General features: G+C 40.5%; 1 protein-coding gene across 2 annotated transcripts; it reads right to left on the bottom strand.

Moving 5' to 3' along the window:
• Positions 1–8,413: 8,413 nt before the first annotated feature.
• On the bottom strand, positions 8,414–17,527 carry LOC148026661 (BEL1-like homeodomain protein 1). Of its 2 annotated transcripts, XM_087691136.1 has the most exons (5): positions 17,139–17,527; positions 15,092–16,559; positions 14,601–14,968; positions 9,362–9,422; positions 8,414–9,280 (listed from the first exon to the last, which is right to left on the bottom strand). In XM_087691136.1, the coding sequence occupies exons 2-5, from the start codon at positions 16,295–16,297 to the stop codon at positions 8,552–8,554; spliced, it is 2,364 nt and encodes a 787-aa protein (XP_087547262.1). In that variant the 5' UTR covers positions 16,298–16,559; positions 17,139–17,527; the 3' UTR covers positions 8,414–8,551. The 2 variants fall into 2 exon arrangements, with proteins under 2 accessions (XP_087547262.1, XP_087547263.1); XM_087691137.1 differs by lacking the exon at positions 17,139–17,527 and having other exon boundaries at positions 15,092–17,120.
• Positions 17,528–17,830: the final 303 nt, after the last annotated feature.

Below are 17,830 nucleotides of genomic sequence, written 5' to 3'. Positions count from 1 at the left end.
TGAGGAAGAGCAGCCTAATGTTCCAAGTCCATCACCACAACTAGAGTCACAAACAAAAGCACATGATGAAGACCCCACTGCCCCAGAGAGAATTGTGAAAATGAGGTGTAGAAGGAGGGAATCAGCAGAGCTGTCTTGCAGAGAAAGCTTAGTGCTAAGTTTCAGCCAGTGCGCCTAAAGTTCCTATCCCTCAACATGAAGAGTGCTTGCCAGTCAATTGGGCACGAGAACTAACCCTATGGGAGCGATATGAAAGCTACTGCAACCCATTTGAATTCATCTTCTCCTACCCCCAATTACTTGATCAAGTATTGTCACTAAGGTTGGTGGAGGAGGTGATCAACCTTTCAATGCGGTTGGGAAAAAGGTGGCTAGAAGAAAGGGCAAGGCAACCAACGTTGTGGCAAGGGGAACTAACCAAATACTGGGAGGATGACAATATGGATGCATAGATGGTTTTTTGCGATACATTGCCATATGAAATGGATAATCCAACCTACATGCCCTATCCAAGGAGATACAAAGTAGGCTTTGATCTAGAGGTGCATGGAAGATATGATCTCCCACAAATTTACAATGTTAATGCCACAACCCCTAAGGAGTGCATGACCTTCACTGAAAAAGATCTTCACCCATCTATTGTGCACTTTCTCAAGGAGTTTTCTTCATGTCCAAATCCAACATTTATTACCACTTGTAAGTATTTGGGTCTCATAAGAATCCTTATTAAGCAAAAGCCCATTGTAGAGGAAAAGCAACTACAACCCCTATTTTTTAATATAAATATAAGTATAGATAGTTGTGCTATGACTAGAATCATGATGAGAGCTACCCTCTTGCCAGCCTTTTGTATGAATCTATTAGAGGACATGAGTGATAGATGGTTCACAAGGTGTAACCATCCATTTTTTTCCACTACACCTTTGAATGTGAGAGTTAACTTGAAAGGCTATATGCTAAGCAAGTCCTCTCTAAGTAAGTCACTTAAACCTCCACCCAACTTTGCCCCTGCAAGAGAACGTGATGCAAGTTAGTATCATCCTTTGCAAAAAAACAAAATTTTCTCATTTGTAATGCATGAGTGCTACAAAAACTGCACCTAAGAATCATTAAATCCCTAGCCCCTCCCCACTTCACGGACTTAGGGCACATTAAGGGCAGGACATTGTGATAGACATGTCTCCCTAGGCCCCAAGTACAATTTTATAAACCACACTCAACCTCTCTAATCCATACCATTCAGTGCCATGGGAGTAGCTCTCAGTAGGAGGGGGTAATGTTAACTCTCGGAATGACACAACATGCAAAAAAGGCTTAAGAAGGAGCATAAAAAGACAATAAAATGGAAAAAGAAGACCAAGCAACACGAGAAAAATTTTAAAATCAAGAACAGAGCACACAAGAGATAAAGCACATTTTAGTCCTTTGTAAAAAAATGCCAAGCTTCCTCCTATGCAAGTTATAAATGAAAAGGCGCATGTAAAGGAGCCATGAGAATATGAAAAAATAGGAAAGGCATGGAAAAGAGGACCAGGACGACAGATCATGGAAATGGGTTGGGTGCCCAAGGTAAGAAAAGCATATATAAAATCCAAAAAGTGAATGGATAAGCTCATTCTTGGTGTGCCTACAAACTAGCTCTCTTCTTATTCTTGTTCTTGCTTCCTGCTTGTGCATGAGAGAGGGAGTGTGAGAGAGGGAGAGCATAAGTGTGTGAGAGTAAGGGACTGTGGAGAAGCACTTCTTCTTCTCTTCTCATTTTCTCCTTCTTCTCTTCTCTTTTCTTGCATGCAGGCTATGGAGGTTGGAGCTTGGAGCATGGAGATGGAGCTTGCTTGAGCTAGCGCCTTGAATCATGGAGCCATGGGAAATGCCTTGGCATTGGATATTATAATTGGCATTGGCGACATTAGACTATAGGCTTTTTGACACAACACTTTTGTTTTACATTATGTACACCATGTTTTAGCCTTGACCAAAAGCCAAATCTCTACTAGACAATTGGATAATGCAAGGTATTCTATATCACTTGGTGATTGTCGTCGCTATCACAAGCAACCACCAAGACCCTATAGATCAGTTATCAAGTCAAGTATTTCAAGCACGTGGCAATGGCTACCTCTCACATAGTTGTGCACGCTCTCACACAAGGATATAGTGAGCTTACCATTGAATCTAATCATTGTAGTCCTCTTCCTTGAATCTTTCCAAATGGAGAAAAAGTGGACGAGGCATCACCCAAATGACTAGCATCAAGGGAAGAAGATGCCAATATGGAATCATCATTAGACTCAAGCTCCAAGGCATTTATCTCCTCAATTTTCACACTAGACTTACTAGAAACAATGCTACGATCATCTAACTTATCTTGCATTTTGCCCTCGCCTTTCTTCTTTCATTTATCATCATGCATCTTATGGGACTGTGGCCTAATATGACCCTTTTTTCCAATAATGACATGTAAGAGAGGCATTACGACCACGAGACTTACTATGAGACTGCCTATGAGATTGAGACCTTTATGAGTCTCTATTTAATAGTTGTTATTAGTGCTCTTACCATAATGTCTGCCCCTAATAGTCAATGCATGAGAAGTATGGGAAGCATCCACATTCTTTCTATTTATCTCCTTTGTGAGTAAGATACCTTCAACATTTTAGAGTTTTGAAATATCCTTAGGTGTATTAGCACACATGGTAGTATGAAAAGTGTCCCATGAATCAAGAAGTGTTGCAAGCAAGAACAAGTGAGAAAGATTATCCTTAAACTCAATGGCTTGCAAAGTCAACTAGTTAAAAATCGAGTGAAACTCATTCAAATACATAGACATACTAGTCCCTTTCTTCATGTGAAGGTCCATGAGCTGTTTCAAATAATACATATGTGAAGTAAGACTTTGCTTATCATAAAGATCACATATATTTTTCTATAACTACCAAGCATTATCCTTAAGTGCCACAACATTGAAATAAACATTTTTTGACAATGATAATACAATGGTGGATTTACATAGCTCATCCAACTCATCCCAAGTATCTTGATCAATGCCTTCGGGCTTTATACTCTTGGTTTTCAAAGGCCTAACCTACTTCTTTTGAACCAATATGTACCATATTTTCATCTTTCAATAGGTGAAGTTTCTACCATCAAGCTTTCTAATATTAAAAATAGCACTATAATTCAAGAGCCAACCACGATGATAGTATACCAATGTAGAATCCAAGAGAATGGGCTACTATAAATGGCTACAAATCGGCCCCTAAAACTCAACCAAAACAAAGACAAAATAGAAGGAAATACCAAAGTATCAAGTTTTAAACCAACTATATGCAATAGATTGCCAAAGTATAATGTATTCTCTCCAAAACAATGCTAAAAACTATAATTGCAGCAATGTTGAAATAAGGACACGAATACATATCAATCGAACTATGGGCACATAGCCAAGAAAGCAAGATTTCACCGTCAAGGATATTCCAATAGCAACCGAGACATAAAGAATGAAACTAGGAGTGACTAAGCATAGACCATCAGTACCAAAGACTATCACAAACTTACTCCACAACAAGTAGAGATAATTGTATCCAATAGCATACAATAGATAAGCATAAAAGCTCAAAGCAACTTACTAAAGCCCAAGTACATCAAGTGTAGCTCAAATACAAGTTCTAAAGCATGCCATAATCATATCTAGGCTCATATATCAGTCCTAGATATCATCGTAGACATGTACCATATCCGAAATACCATGTAGGTACAATAGGCATTTAAAGCATGAAACTCATTGTTGTATGCTTGCTATCTAAACTACTATGACAGCAATAAGTCCTACAAAACTGAGATAATGAAACCCTAAATAGTTCAATTAGCATCCCAAAAGTATAACCATAATATCGAGGCACAAAAATAGCATGCATACTCGAAGCATCAAACATACATTATAAAATTTATTGTTTGCTATCCAAACCTAAACTATTTTGTTCTTGTGAAAAAAAGAATAGAAAACTACATAGAATCAGCTCTGTGAGTTCTTAAATTTATAGCTCTTGTCTCGCAATATTCATATCTAGCTATAGAATATTTGAATTTGATACCATATGCAAAGGTTATGGCCAAAATCTAAGTGTTATCAAGTTGTCGTAGCTCTCCAGGACTACTACAACATGCTTTATATCCACTCAAAATGGATAGAATGGCAGCTCCTCAACTCAATAAGCACTCAACAAGGCTTAACTAAGCTCTGGAAAGCTCCTCGACAACAAGCAAGGAGTAAGTTGAAACAAGTCGGGAGAAGGGAAGACTCAATGCATACCTCGCGAGGAAGAAACAATGGCTTCCATGAAACCTTGAGCTAGAGATTTGAATCTAAGTTGAAGCAAAGGATGAAGAAGCTTGTCAAACGGTTGGCTTTGATATTAATTAAAAGGTAGAGCCCAAGAGAAAGCACATAAGTAGAAGTAAGAGTAAACCAAGAGCTATTTCAAATGGAGCAAGAGAGTAAGAGAGAGAGACATTGTATACGAGAACTCTAACAATCACAATGTGTGACTGGTCTTCCAAAGAATAAAGTGACAATGATAGACATTAGCCACTTGAAGTGTAAATGTGTGTGGTCATCACAGTGGGTGAAGTAAATACATGGCAATGTAGGCACAAATGCCTTTATCCCCAACAAGGGCAAGAAGAGTGATAGACTTGGGAGATGGATGGAAGAGTGAGGGAGAGAAAGATGGTGTGTGATAAAGTGAAGGAGGGTAGTGGAGTGGAGAGAGATGGGATAATTGTTAAGGAGAGGAAGAGAATAGAGGTAGTGAAGATAGTGGTAGAGTGGAGTATGTGTGTCCTCCCTTAAAAGACTCAAAGGGGTCACTTTTTATAGGTACTTGGGTGGATTATATTATCTACTAACCCTAATTGATCAAGTTTAATCTTGATTTATTAGAGTCCCAAATTAGATGAAACACCAGGTAATGTAAGATAGTGCATGGATGCATCATTCATAATGTCTTTTGTTGTCTTGCGTGCACGAGTCTTCATAGTCAAGCTTTTCAAAGAAAATAATAAGAAAAGGAAAGATAAACTACACATATTGAAAAATATCAAGGAGAGTTGTGCACGTGCATCACCGGTATAATGTGAGATTTTACAATATGGAATTGATAATTTTATAATGATTTGAGTAGAGAGAATGAGAAATAATATATACACTTCTTACAAGATATTCTCATCCTCCAAAAAGAAAAAAAGCTTACTTTGAAGAGAGATTCATGTAGGAAAAGGCTTTGAATAATAATTTAGAAGAGTCTAAAACCTCTATCATTGTAGATGTGGCTTTTGATATGAATCATTTTGTGCACAAATATATTGTTGTCTTTTCTTCTTTTGGTGGCTCAAAGCTTTTTTCATGAGAGAAAAACGAGAGATATCATAGTTAATTTAATAATAAGCTAGAAAAAGTGAGATGCATGAAAAGAGAAAAATATATGGGAGAAGAAAAAGAAAATTAGATGTATGCACCACATGGGAAAGTTAATAGAGTATATTCTTAAAATACTCAAAGACGTGTGTATCCAAGCTTGGTCCCTTCTCCTTCTTTCATTTTCAAATATCTTAGCTCCAAGTGATGGACAAGTTTGATTTTTTTGTAAAAGGTGCCCTTATATCTCCTTGTTTTCATATTAACTTTCTTACATACTTAGCACAATTTCCTTTAATATAAGGAGACTCTTATGCTCAACTCCAAGGTTTTTTTAATATCATGTGACACGTCCAAATCCATCCGAGCTCAATGCTAAAATTATTATAGATAAATATTTTTAAAGATGATTACTTTTAGAAAAAAAATTCCTAAGGAAAAAGTAATTCGCTTTTATTTTATAGAAATATGCAAGCCTTTACAAACATTAGTTCTTGTATAAGGCCTAAACTATATACCCCAAAGCTATACACACCTTATGGGATTTTAAAAGAGTTTCACATGAAAAGAATAAAAGGTTATGAAATGCACCCATCAATGGCTGTTACATTTCATATTAACTATTTGGGCTTATGATTGATCTTCTTTTAATAATTCCTTGGGAGTTGGAATTGATTAGTTGAAATAAGACCCTTGCATCCATACAAGCACTTGGGGCATATTTCTACTCTTTTCCACCCATTTAGAATGCCATCCATTGAGCTATTTGCAAGGTTAGTTGAGCATTAGACTCTACAAGCTTGTCAATGGCTTAAAACCATTTGATCTATTTTGTTTAGTTCACTATGCCTTGATGCATGTCTAATTTCATGTTCACACATGATGGCATCAAACTGTGTTGAGACCCTCTTGGATTAGAGAATCTTCTTGGGGTCCACGAGGGCTAGTTTCCATTAAAGAATCTTTGATTTGCCTAGATAAGCCTTCTTGTGCCTTACTTATTTCTTTTATTCCCTACCATTAGTGTGCAATCCGACTAGACCCCCGATCAGTAAAACTGAAATATTTAGAGCTACACAACTCCAACTAACAAACTTTTTGATTGAAATCAAAGCTTAGGATCCCCTCTAAAAAGAAAGCACTCAACCTTGATATCTGAATCAATGTAAAAAGACTCATGGCCACTAAACTAAAGCTAGCTAAAACTGTCCACAATTTGTCCTTGCCCTATTTTGGTCCTTTTGCTTCAAAAATTACTTCAAGATGATTGCTCCACTTGCATATATCTCTTTAATGAAATCCATTGAAGCTTGAAATGCTCATTGCCTTGCATACATTGATCCATTGGCCATAATATTTCAAAGGCAACTCCAATATAGCCTTCTGATGCTCCTTAATGTGGTCTTGAATGCTCTAGTATGAATTAATGGGCTGAAATTAAGAGACACTCCAATTCTTTACTCCAATTGCAATGTCATATTAAAAATTCTTCAATCCCTTCAATTTTGATGATTCCTTGAAAATACTTGATGTATATGAGTCCTTTGCTTAGTCAATGAATCTTTCTTGAAAGAAAATGAAGCTTGAGAAGGAGCTTTAATAGTTTGTTCTATTGTCCTTTTGGGTTTTCACAAAGAAAGTGCCAAGAAGATGAAAAATGAACTTTAATCTTTACAAAGAAGGTAACCATTATGGTTTTCAAGAAGAAAGTACCAAGAAGATGAAAAATGAACTTTAATCTTTGCAAAGAAGGTAACCACTATAGTGTCTAATGCTAGAGCGAATAGCTTATAAATGATCCATAGCAAAATTATAAAAGAGATGCTACAAATCAACATTAATTGCGTCTGATTGTAGGCTAACTAGACTGCTCACAAACTTCTCAAAAGACCTCTTCAATGGTTGCTGAATTGAAGCGTATGATGCTTAAAAGATCCTGCTATGGTCCCTTAATGCTTTAAAAGTGATGGATGGAGAGGAAAGAGCTTGGAGAAACCATAGCAGCCTTAAAAGAAGTTGAAGAAGACAGGTCTGTAAAACAACTATTGGGCTAAAGTCCCTGCCAAGTCCAATAGACTCCCTTTTGCCAAAATGCTACTTTAATATGATGCATGAGCTACTAAATTGACCTTTCCCCCCATCATATTTATCCATTCTGGCTTCCAAAAAACTCCAACCTTGACTCTTGTTAACTGTGGAAGTTCTTGGAGTCATACAATGTACCTTCAATGGCCTGTGCCATATATACATAAGAGGCTAATCTAGGGGCGAGAGAAACTGTGTGTGTGTGTGTGTGTGTGTGTGTGTGTGTGTGTGTGTGTGGAGAGAGAGAGAGAAACCATGAGAGCTAGACAAGTAGTTTGGAAGATAAAGAGACCAATTGGATTATGCTTTGGCTATAATGAACAAGCACCAAATATTATGAAACATTCTTAAAATTACATGTCTAAATTCTCTTAATTACAAGAGATGGTCCCCTTGTGAAGTTACCCATTGATATTTGCTTGCATTGCTGGGCATGCAAGTCAAAGGTATTTCTTTAAGATGGGAGTTTGAACATTCGAGTTCTACCACATAATGGGTACTTGATTGATAATTGCTTGCATTGCTGGGTATGGAAGTCAGAGGTAATCTCTTTAAGACCGGAATTCTTTTAATTGTGACTCTGCTGTTCCGTAAGCGTGGGATGCTCCACCTTATTTGAATTTTGTGTGTTTTCTAATTATTCAAGCGGGAATGTCAAAATTGACCTCTGTTCTACGTCATGTTCTTGTTTAGGGTACATGTACCTACCCACCATCAGTATGGCTATGTCAGTTTTCCTGGGTGTTCTGCAGTGTATATGGAACCTATAACACCAGTTTTCTTCCTGCTCATGGTTTCCTGAGTAATAATCACTGTGAGTGTAGATGAAAGAGGCGATGGAGAATAGATTCTGGACATGGGCATCTTATCAGACTTTGCTTAATGAGGCTGACATCATGCATTCAATGCAAAGAAACGAAGAAAAGTATATGCCTGTATTTTTACATAATTATCATGACCTTGATATATGACATATTTGACATGACCTGGGAAGACAATCTACCATGATTAATACAACATATACATACATGTATCAGGAAAAGGAACCATTTATGTGGCGAAGTCATGGCGGAGTAGATGGGAGAAAAATTGCTTCTGGTTTTGGAGATAATTGCGCTCATTAGTGCTGAAATAATCGGCTGGGTGGCCTTGCTGTGTTCCAGGGGGTACTTGGAGCTGCAATTGTCCATAATGATGCTGTGTTCCTGATAGCACGTCACAATGCTGCAAGCCTAAGGTGAGAGAGACTCCACCTGCACCAGGGTAACTGGTAGCAGAGTATGTAGTAGAGCCAACCTGGGAGTAAGCCCCCAGCTGGAACTGCTCGTAACTCACAAAATTTTGACTTTCTGGATCATCAAGACTTGTGCCATGGGGATCATCATCCCCCTGTTCGTCCTGTTTAATGTCTTCAGACTCGAACTTTACACCTACCATGTTATCAGCAGGAGGCAAGGTTGAGAGGCCTTCAGCTTCTGTCCTGGGTCTCTTAGAACGTTGTTGTCCACTTTCGTCTTCACGAGATAGAAAACTTTCTGAAGAATAGACACCTAAATCTCTACCTTGTCCATCTGTTACAAAACTTTCTTCAGTTTTCACATCAACTGGCTTGTTATTTTCCATATTATCAATTAAGCCTGCGCTGCCATTATTTGGACCTCTGTCCTTGGCTGATTTATCCAGCCCTTCACTATCCCTTTCTTTTAGTTCTTCCAAATACAAGTCTTCTATCATTGGTTTCCAAAGACGGACTCGAGCGTTGATAAACCAGTTTGAAACCTGTAAGATTACCTTCAGACTTCAGATCTTGTCCAATATCCTAGTGCAGTCAGTTTCTGTATGAGAATTTCAATGCATTACCTGACTACGGCTAAGTTTAGTCTGCCGGGCTAACATGATTTTATCAGCATCCTTTGGGTACCTGAAATTAATTGAAGCAATTCACATTCGCACTTGTGGTTGTAGAGAAATAGAGTAGTACCACATACTACAGGAAAGAAATTCCATTTAAATCATAGAAAGGACAGGAGATGTATTCATGTTCATGTCTCTAAAATCACTTATCAATGAAGATATTGAACTCTTAAAACACAAAAGTTCCAAGCCATTGTTAAGGCTCCAGTGAGTCAAAGCAGCCATAACTGCAAATCCACACCAAAAGTAGTGGCTGTGAAAGAAACAAGTAAGATATAGTCACAGGGAACACTCATTATTGGACTTAACAAACAGCAGAAAATGGTATGTTCTTTCTGTCCTTCACGTCCCATGTATACATTGTCCCCGTTCCCATTCAGCTTAGGTCTGCAAGGTAGTAAACTACTGCCTCAGCCCATTCAGCTTAAATTGCAGCAAGTTGATCTTGCCCTCACTCATGCACATTCAGCATCCATTTCCGAGCTTTATCTGGTGATATCTGTCCCAAGCAAGCCTCACATTCCCGTTGAAAAGTGACAAGCTAGCATCAGCCTTTTGCTGGCTAACTGCTCCAAAGAGGACTCCAATGGTTTGACCTTTCAGTCTCTTGCATGACTGAAGAGAGACTTTTCTCTTGGCACTTGCATTTTCCTCCTGTTCCCTTTTGAGCATATACATCAACTCCTCCATTTGTAATTAAACAAGGTCAGTATCTGTGGGGGATTCTCGTTTTTGGAGAAAGACCATGTATTCATCCCAAAACACAGCTACGACATCCAACAATGAAAACGTTTCTTGTTATTTTCATTGATGGTACTTCTTGTTTAGGTTCCAGAGGCATCCACTGATGGACCTCAGAGATTGGCATGTCTACAGCAGCAATAGTAGCAGGGGCATGCACTCTGTCACCTGTGTCAAATATGTCCTCATGATCAGGATTATGGAATATGCTACTTCTTGATTAGGGTCCAGAGACATCCACTGATAGACCTCAGTGATTGGCATGTCTACAGCAGCAAGGATAGGAGCAGGGGCATGCACACTGTCACCTGTGTCAAATATGCCCTCATGACCAGGATTATGAAAGATCAAGAGCCTAAATCCTTTGTGAGGCTCTTCTACAGGAGCCTTGGCACTGAGCTATGCAAAAGGAGCTTGACTCATTGAGCAGAATCAGACTTGGGATTTGGTTCTCTCCATGAAGGAAAGTGATTAGTGTTTGATGGGTCTACCAGAGCAAGTACCATGCTGAAGTTACCTTTGGATAGCATAAGGCTAGCCTTCTTGCCAAGGTTTTTCTCAAAAGCTGGGCATGGACTATGCAAAGACATTTGTCCTGACCACCCACACATCTACCAACGGGATGATCCTCTTGGTAGCACATCATTGGCGAGTATCAAATGAATGTCAAATCACCCCTTCTCAATGGTGTCTTACAAGAGTATTTATGCTGATGAGCCTCAAGGTTTGATGTAACTGATTAAGAGGATCATGTCTATTGCATGTGCATGGCTCTCTGTGGCCTCACGCAGTCTCCCAGGGCTTGGTATCAGCGAATTGATCCATTCTTCCTACATAATGGTTTCAAGAGATTAGATCACAACCCCAACCTCTACTTTCACAGGGAGGGTAGCCTTTGTAAGCTAATTGTGCTTTATGTTGATGATTTGATCCTAACAGGTAACCATACAGGGCAACTTGCTTGTGGGTCAGAGACTTAGCCAACGGATTGATATGATGGGTCTCGAGCTACTCCAATTTTTCCTAGGTCTTGATGTTTATCAGTTACCTCAGGGCATTTTCATCTTGCAGCAACACTACACCATGATGCTTACTGCCATCTACACAGTTGCTTGCAAGCCCATCTATGCCCCACGGTCTCTCAAAGGGGAATTCTGAATATGCAGTAGCACCCCACTATTGTAGTTCAGTTGGACCCCTGATTTGGCTTGTCCACACCTGATCTGACATCTCTAAATATGTGGCCATTCTCAGCTTTTCCATGAGGAAACCTTGGGGTTCAGATTTTCTAGATGGTTAGATTGAGATTGGGCAGGTGATGTTGACACCCACAAATCTACTACAGGTTTTGTTTTCACTCTTGCATCCAGTGTGGTTTCTTGGACTAACAAGAAGCAGTCTACCATTGTCGTTTCTTCAGAGGCAAGTGTATCAGGCTATGTGTTCCTTAGCTCAAGAGTTGTTTGCCTTCAACTGACATTGGTACATTGGGGTTTCCTGGGCAGTGCACCTACTTTTCTTCAATGCAATAATCAGAGTGCTCTAGCCATTGCTAAGAACCTGGTTTCATGCTCACATGAAGCACATCAAGTTCAATAGAATTATGTTTAGAAGTGTAGCTTGGACAGCAAGCTGGAGCTGGTGTATTGTCCTGTGAAGGACAAAGTTCCCTGTATCTCTATGAAGGCCGTTTCCTTGCCTTCTGAGCTTGGTCACATGCATCTTCTCAGCCTTTTGTGATCTAAGAGGGGGTGTTAGCAATCATGATTTTATTAATTCCTCTCATTTGTGAGTCTCAGTTAGAGCTAAATAGGAATATTTGGAGCTTTGGCATCGTCTCTTTGTCCTCTGGTCATCCAAGTCCTGAACCATGACTCCTAGATTTTCCTGGGGCATCTGACCATTTTCTCAACCTCAAAGGGTCATTTTCTGCATGTCAGGATCCTGTTTGATGTAATGGGTTGGCCAGTTTTTCCGATTTGGTCTCTTTATAGGCAGCTGGGCATTCTCTCTTTTTCATTCATTCTCTTGTTCATCAGCTTCCCTCTTCCTCAACATCAGCAGTTTCCTTCTCCCTCTGCTATCTACCCAATCATATGTGTTGTCATTCCAACGCTCGTGCAAGGACTCCATCCATTGTATCATGTATGCAGTCATCAATTTCAGCATTCTATTCAGGTCATGTTCTTTTCTTCTCTACCTTCTCTTCATCACTCATTGTGGTCAGGTTCTACATGTGCACTAACAAACTGATAGCAAATGGGTACAAATGATTAAGATCTCACAGCTCGAACACACTCAACTCATGCATCTTTCTGTGTGTGTGTGCGCACGCGCTCGCATTGAGGACTATTCATTTATTAGACTTACTAGTGGATCAACCCTTATTCTAGACTTATACGTATAGCCTACCAAGACACAATATTAAACAATAGGCATGATATGCTTGTGGACTATTTATTTATAGACTTGCTTATCTAGACCATAGTGCCCCAAAATGGCATTTTGGTTGGGCTGACGATGCAGTTGGTTCGCACAGAAACAGTGCAGCCGAAGCACTATTTAGGGCCCCTCATTTCCCCCCATCTTGCCTTCTTATGATGTGGCACGAGGAGAATCAACATCACCTTGGTCCCATTTTGCCTCTGTTAGCTGTGTTTCCCCCCCCTTCCCCCCCGCCCCCCCCCCCCGGCCTCCGAAAGTAAAAACCAAATCATCTCTACTCACCTCCGTCTTGATTTTCTTCTTTCTGCAGCCTGCTCTGCCTCCATGGTCTATGCGAGTTTCTCTTAAACCTCATTGTTTGGTCAATGGTCTTCAATCTTGTAATGATCTATGTATGATGTCCATGTGACAAGAAGGCTTTAAGTTTTGTCTAACATTTGAGTAAATGGTGCTGTGTGTATTGATATATTGAAGTACATATGTATGGTTTTAATGCTGAAATCTGAAACTCCTCCCCCTGTTTCCAAAATTGGCTGAAACTCTGAAACTCCATTTTTTGTTGTTTTCATTTCCCCCCTTTCCAAATCTTAGTGGAACTACGAGATTCTAGACATATACATGTAGCATAGCACTACACAATGCTAAACAATAGGCACGATATGGTTGTGGACATAAAAAGACACAGATAGAGATCTGGCGGTCCCAATGGGAGAGTCTGGATCAACAAGTGTGCAGGTGACTCTAGCCACAGGCAATGCCAGTATGACTTCATCTGGGACATGCTTCTTTTTGCCTACTTATAAGCTGCCCTGAGTGGCTTGTACACTCATCATTGATATTATCTCACTCTTGTCCATTCCAACACAATTGATGGCTCTGTTATATGTTCATGATTATCGCATCCTCTCATTTTTTAAAATGTGTCACTGTCTCATTTTGGGAGAAGATGTGACTGCAGTCTTATCTTGGCAGATTCAAAAAGATTCTAATTATGTACTTGAAGAAACAGATGATGTAGTAAAGCAGATCTTGGGTGGCCTGCACACACCATCCAAGTTGATATAGAGGTATATAACCCTCCCACCAAAAACTTGCCACACCTGCTGAGGATGAGAAGCCTGGTAGAGGACTACCAAACTGGAACTTCAAATTAGCAAGACTAGCAGTACAGGAAAGTCCAACCCTAGCGGGGGAGGGACCCCTAATCTTTCTTGTGCAGAGATGGAAATCTGAAAAACTGAAGGCCACTGTTTCAAATGCAAAGTAGCTGGATGCTGAGCCAACAAGTGCCCTCAACACAGTTGCTAGGGCAAGGGCTTGAAAGCAAGGTTGGATAGTGACTTGGCATCAGATTCAAGCAGCCATGAACACAGTCTAAAATCCTTGTGTTCAAGATCCACAAATTGTGGCCTCATTATGGTTTAGCTCCTATGCTCGAGTTACCATGGTTCCAAAGCAACAACGTAAGCATTAGTCCAGGATTTGTGCCTTCTGTCCACAAGCACCAATAGGTGGTGGGGAGCATGACACATTAGCAGTTGCATTCACATAGGAATGGCAATGTTGCATGTTGACTCTTTCCAATGATGATTGCCCCTGACTCTGGTTGTTTGGGTGGTATTTTAAACAGCTCAGGAGGATCAAGATGTCAATTGGTGTCAGTTTCTAGCATGATACTATGAACATTATTGATCCCTCTAAAGCAACATGCCTTGCTGGTAAATTTTTTACCATAATTTCCTTTGCACTAGTGGATCAACAATAGTTCCTGAGATCACCATAGGTCACTGCATCTACAGGTAAGAAGTGCTGATCCAGTAGCTGCAATGGCACCTGCCCATTGGGCATCTATCCTAATTTATGGCTTAGCTGTTGCTTTAAAACAATGCATTCATGCAGAACATGTATTCAAACAATATACTGTACCTTCAAGGACACACCAAAAAGAGATGGTACAACCAGCAAATTCAAAAACTGGCGTGAAAGAAAAGAAACTTACGGGTGAAGAAAGTGTTCAAACAACCAAGCTCTGAGGATAGAAACAGAATGTTCAGGAAGACCCCTCTGTGGACGCCAAGCATGCTGTTGTATCGTCCCCAGCTGCCTTAATGCACGCTGCTGACGCAACTGCTGATCAACAATACGTAGTTTTGATATACCTTGACCTGATATCTCTTCTTCACCAAGGCTTTTACTGGTAACTCGAATCTGGCCATTGATGGCATCTCTGAGACAACGGAAGTGTTTTGAGGTAGTTTCAAGTGCCAGTGCAGTGTATGTTCTGGCTGTTCCAAAACCTACTGCAGATTCAAATGCCCCAACAGCTGCTTGCATTCGATAGTGATATTGTTTGTACCTCTGATCAACCTGCATATTATGATAGAACAGAAAGGGTACTGCAAGGTTTATTGAACTTTGAATAAGTACCTTTTTAACACTCCTTTGAGAATATTTGTGGAATGCAACCAACTGTATACAAACATACTGTACCTCATCTCGCATTGCCAATAGCTTTGCTTTCTTTGTTTGGAGCTCTTGGCTTTCTGCAGGTGTAAGGTCAACTGGTCTACCAGCATTTGCTTTTGCAGAGCCTGCAGTGCTGGTTGTCAAAACAGCCACTCCAGGATCATTTTCTTTACCAGTGTTGCTGTATACCACATTATTGCCATCTTTGCTTGAAAACTGAGATGGAGGTCCACTCTTTTCTAGAGAATCATCACTGATGGAGCCAGGTCCTATCCATGCCTGCGGTTTTGTTTGCTTCATCAAGCTACTCTTCAAGCCTCTTCCAACATTGACCACCTCATTAAGCAACTCCTGTATGGCTTTCAGATACCTAGATCCAAACTGCCCTATAATTGACTGATGTGACCATGCATCAGCTTGCTTAATGCTACATTCACTGACAAGATGATTCAAACATCCAGCTCCCTCAATCATGCTGTAATTTTGGCCTCCAACATATCTGTTAGAAAAGCTTTCTTCCCTGTTTAAATTCTCATTGTCTGTATTAGATAATCCCTGACAACTGGTTACAGCTGATTCAGTCTGCTGCAAGGTCTGTGACTGCATGAGCATTGATGGCTGTGGAGAAAGGGAGAGAGAGAGATTCTGCCCCACACTAGAGAGAGCATTTTGCAGACGATTCATGTTGTTGGATTCAGGGGTAACAATCTTTGAAATCAACTGTGCCTGCTGCTGAACCAAGGAAGGTGGAAGACCTTCGACACCATAGTGACATAAATCAGATGTTGATTGTTGCCTTGAAACTACAGCAGTAACTCCTCTCGCTAGAGGTTGATTACTCTCAGGCATGTTGCCACCAGGATGGAAAGAAAATTCATTATCCACAACCCAACCATATTGACGGCTATTTGCACCAGTTCCAAAGAGGTTTGCTGGAGTACTCTGATACCTCATGTTTGTGTTTGATACAAAACTTGAATGGGACTCATTAGATACAGGCATTTGAGTAAGAGCTTGTGGAATGGAAAATTCCATAAACTGGTGTTGATGATGGTGCTGCACAGGACTGCCAAGAAGGCCTTCATGGCCCACAGGCCCTGCAGCAGAATTCAAAAGTGCCATATGACCAGGGTTACAGTTATTTCCATATGCATGGTATTTTGCGTTCACATGGTAAAGTGTCTGCGATGCATCTGCTTGGATACTAGATCCAAAGAAGTCGGTGGCCATTGGGGCAGTCTAGATAGGCACACCTCAATGCGATATGCACTGAGTTTTCCTGCCGTATCTTCAATGAAAAAAGGATATAGCTCCGCAACTTAGGTTCTAGTGGCAGATTTCAATGTCTTCACTCAAATTCAGGGCCTGTTGTACCTCAGACCAATCTTCAGCTTAGGTGTTCGTGTATCGAACAGCATTGACAGCATTGACTATGATTCATGGCATACAGACAAGCTTCCTTGGCTTCTAACTTTTGTCAGTTGGGCTTCACCTGAAATCAGGAAGGAATCTATTAGTTCATCCTTGCGCACTTTTAGCCAGTTCAACTGCCTGAAGAAAGCGAAGCACTTCAACATGTGACTGTGAGCTCATATTCAAATTAGCATCCACCGTTGGCCATCTCTATCCACCTGCTCTAAAGGGGTGCTACCTTGGTTAACCGGCCTTTATTACTCTATGTCAGGCAATGACCCACATGCATGCCAGGGCCCAAAAGGCATGGATATGTGAATCGATGTAATTTCCAGTCAGCTTTGGATGCATTGAAACTTGGCCTAATCAGCTTCAATTGCAAGAACACCCTTGATTTCAATAGCTCTTCTCCACCTATTTCATTCCTAATGTTTGGGTACATGGTTGCCGAAGAAGAAAACAAATTTACAGCTCGATATCCAGTCTTACTTACGCGATCAGAAAGCAATCTTTAAAAACTATGTAGTAGGATACACAGTCGAGAACAAGTACAATTAGTAGGATACACAGTCGACAACAAGTACAATTAGTTGCTTCAATCTGCTCTCTCTCTCTCTCTCTCTCTCTCTCTCTCTCTCAGAATGAGAAATGTTACCACCTTGCAGCAGTATCGGTTGCTGCTGCCCATAGAAAATGTCTCCTGTGTCTCTATCTAGCTGAGAGACAGATATCAGCTGTCAGCCGATGACAAGGAGAGAGGGGCTTGAGAGTCTTGGAAACGGAGACATCATCAAAAGGGAAATTGCTGGCCAGAAAAAGGGCCTGTCTGATAAAACGAGAAAGGCAAAGGGGGTTAAGTCATCATCCAAGCTCCAGGGGAGGTGTTAGTGTGTATGTATATGCATGTGTGAGGTGTGATTTGACGGTATATCAAGAGATCAGGGACTAAAAGCTTTGGTGGTCCTTTTTCTAGTGGCTTTTTTATAGAAATGATGAGGCAGAAGAGCAGCAACAGAGAGGGAGGAGCGGGGGGAGTGTGTCCGGGGAGAATCGTGTGGGGGAGGGGAAGAAGGAGGGGAGATGGTGGGCAATCACACAAAATCAGAGAGAGGGTTGGTGAAAAGAGGAGGGGAAAGATGTGGACGTCCCAACGCGCATATAAAATATGTGGAGATCCAGAACCACCCGACTCCCTTTTGCTTGCGCTTTCTTCCCACTGCAGGTGGTCCTGTGTAGTAGAATGGAAGTGGGTATCTCTCAGGAAGACGTCATCCTTTAGGTTGCATCTTTTCTTTCTTTTTTCTCCTTTTTTGGGGGTGGGCTCGAGACGCGAGAGAGAGAGAGAGAGAG

This window comes from Lygodium microphyllum, chromosome 13, assembly GCF_053477565.2.
Source record: "Lygodium microphyllum isolate KBCC chromosome 13, Lygodium_microphyllum_v1.1.10, whole genome shotgun sequence".
Classification (NCBI taxonomy): Eukaryota; Viridiplantae; Streptophyta; class Polypodiopsida; order Schizaeales; family Lygodiaceae; genus Lygodium; species Lygodium microphyllum.
Note: the sequence above shows the minus strand (reverse complement) of the source record. Positions and strands in the feature narration are given on the sequence as shown.

Coding starts and splice junctions, on each gene's coding strand:
- LOC148026661 (XM_087691136.1), bottom strand. CDS start 16,297: ATGGCCACCGACTTCTTTGGATCTAGTATCCAAGCAGATGCATCGCAG. Junction 9,423..14,600: donor TTTGAACACTTTCTTCACCC/GTAAGTTTCTTT, acceptor AATTAATTTCAG/GTACCCAAAGGATGCTGATA. Junction 9,281..9,361: donor CTAAACTTAGCCGTAGTCAG/GTAATGCATTGA, acceptor GTAATCTTACAG/GTTTCAAACTGGTTTATCAA.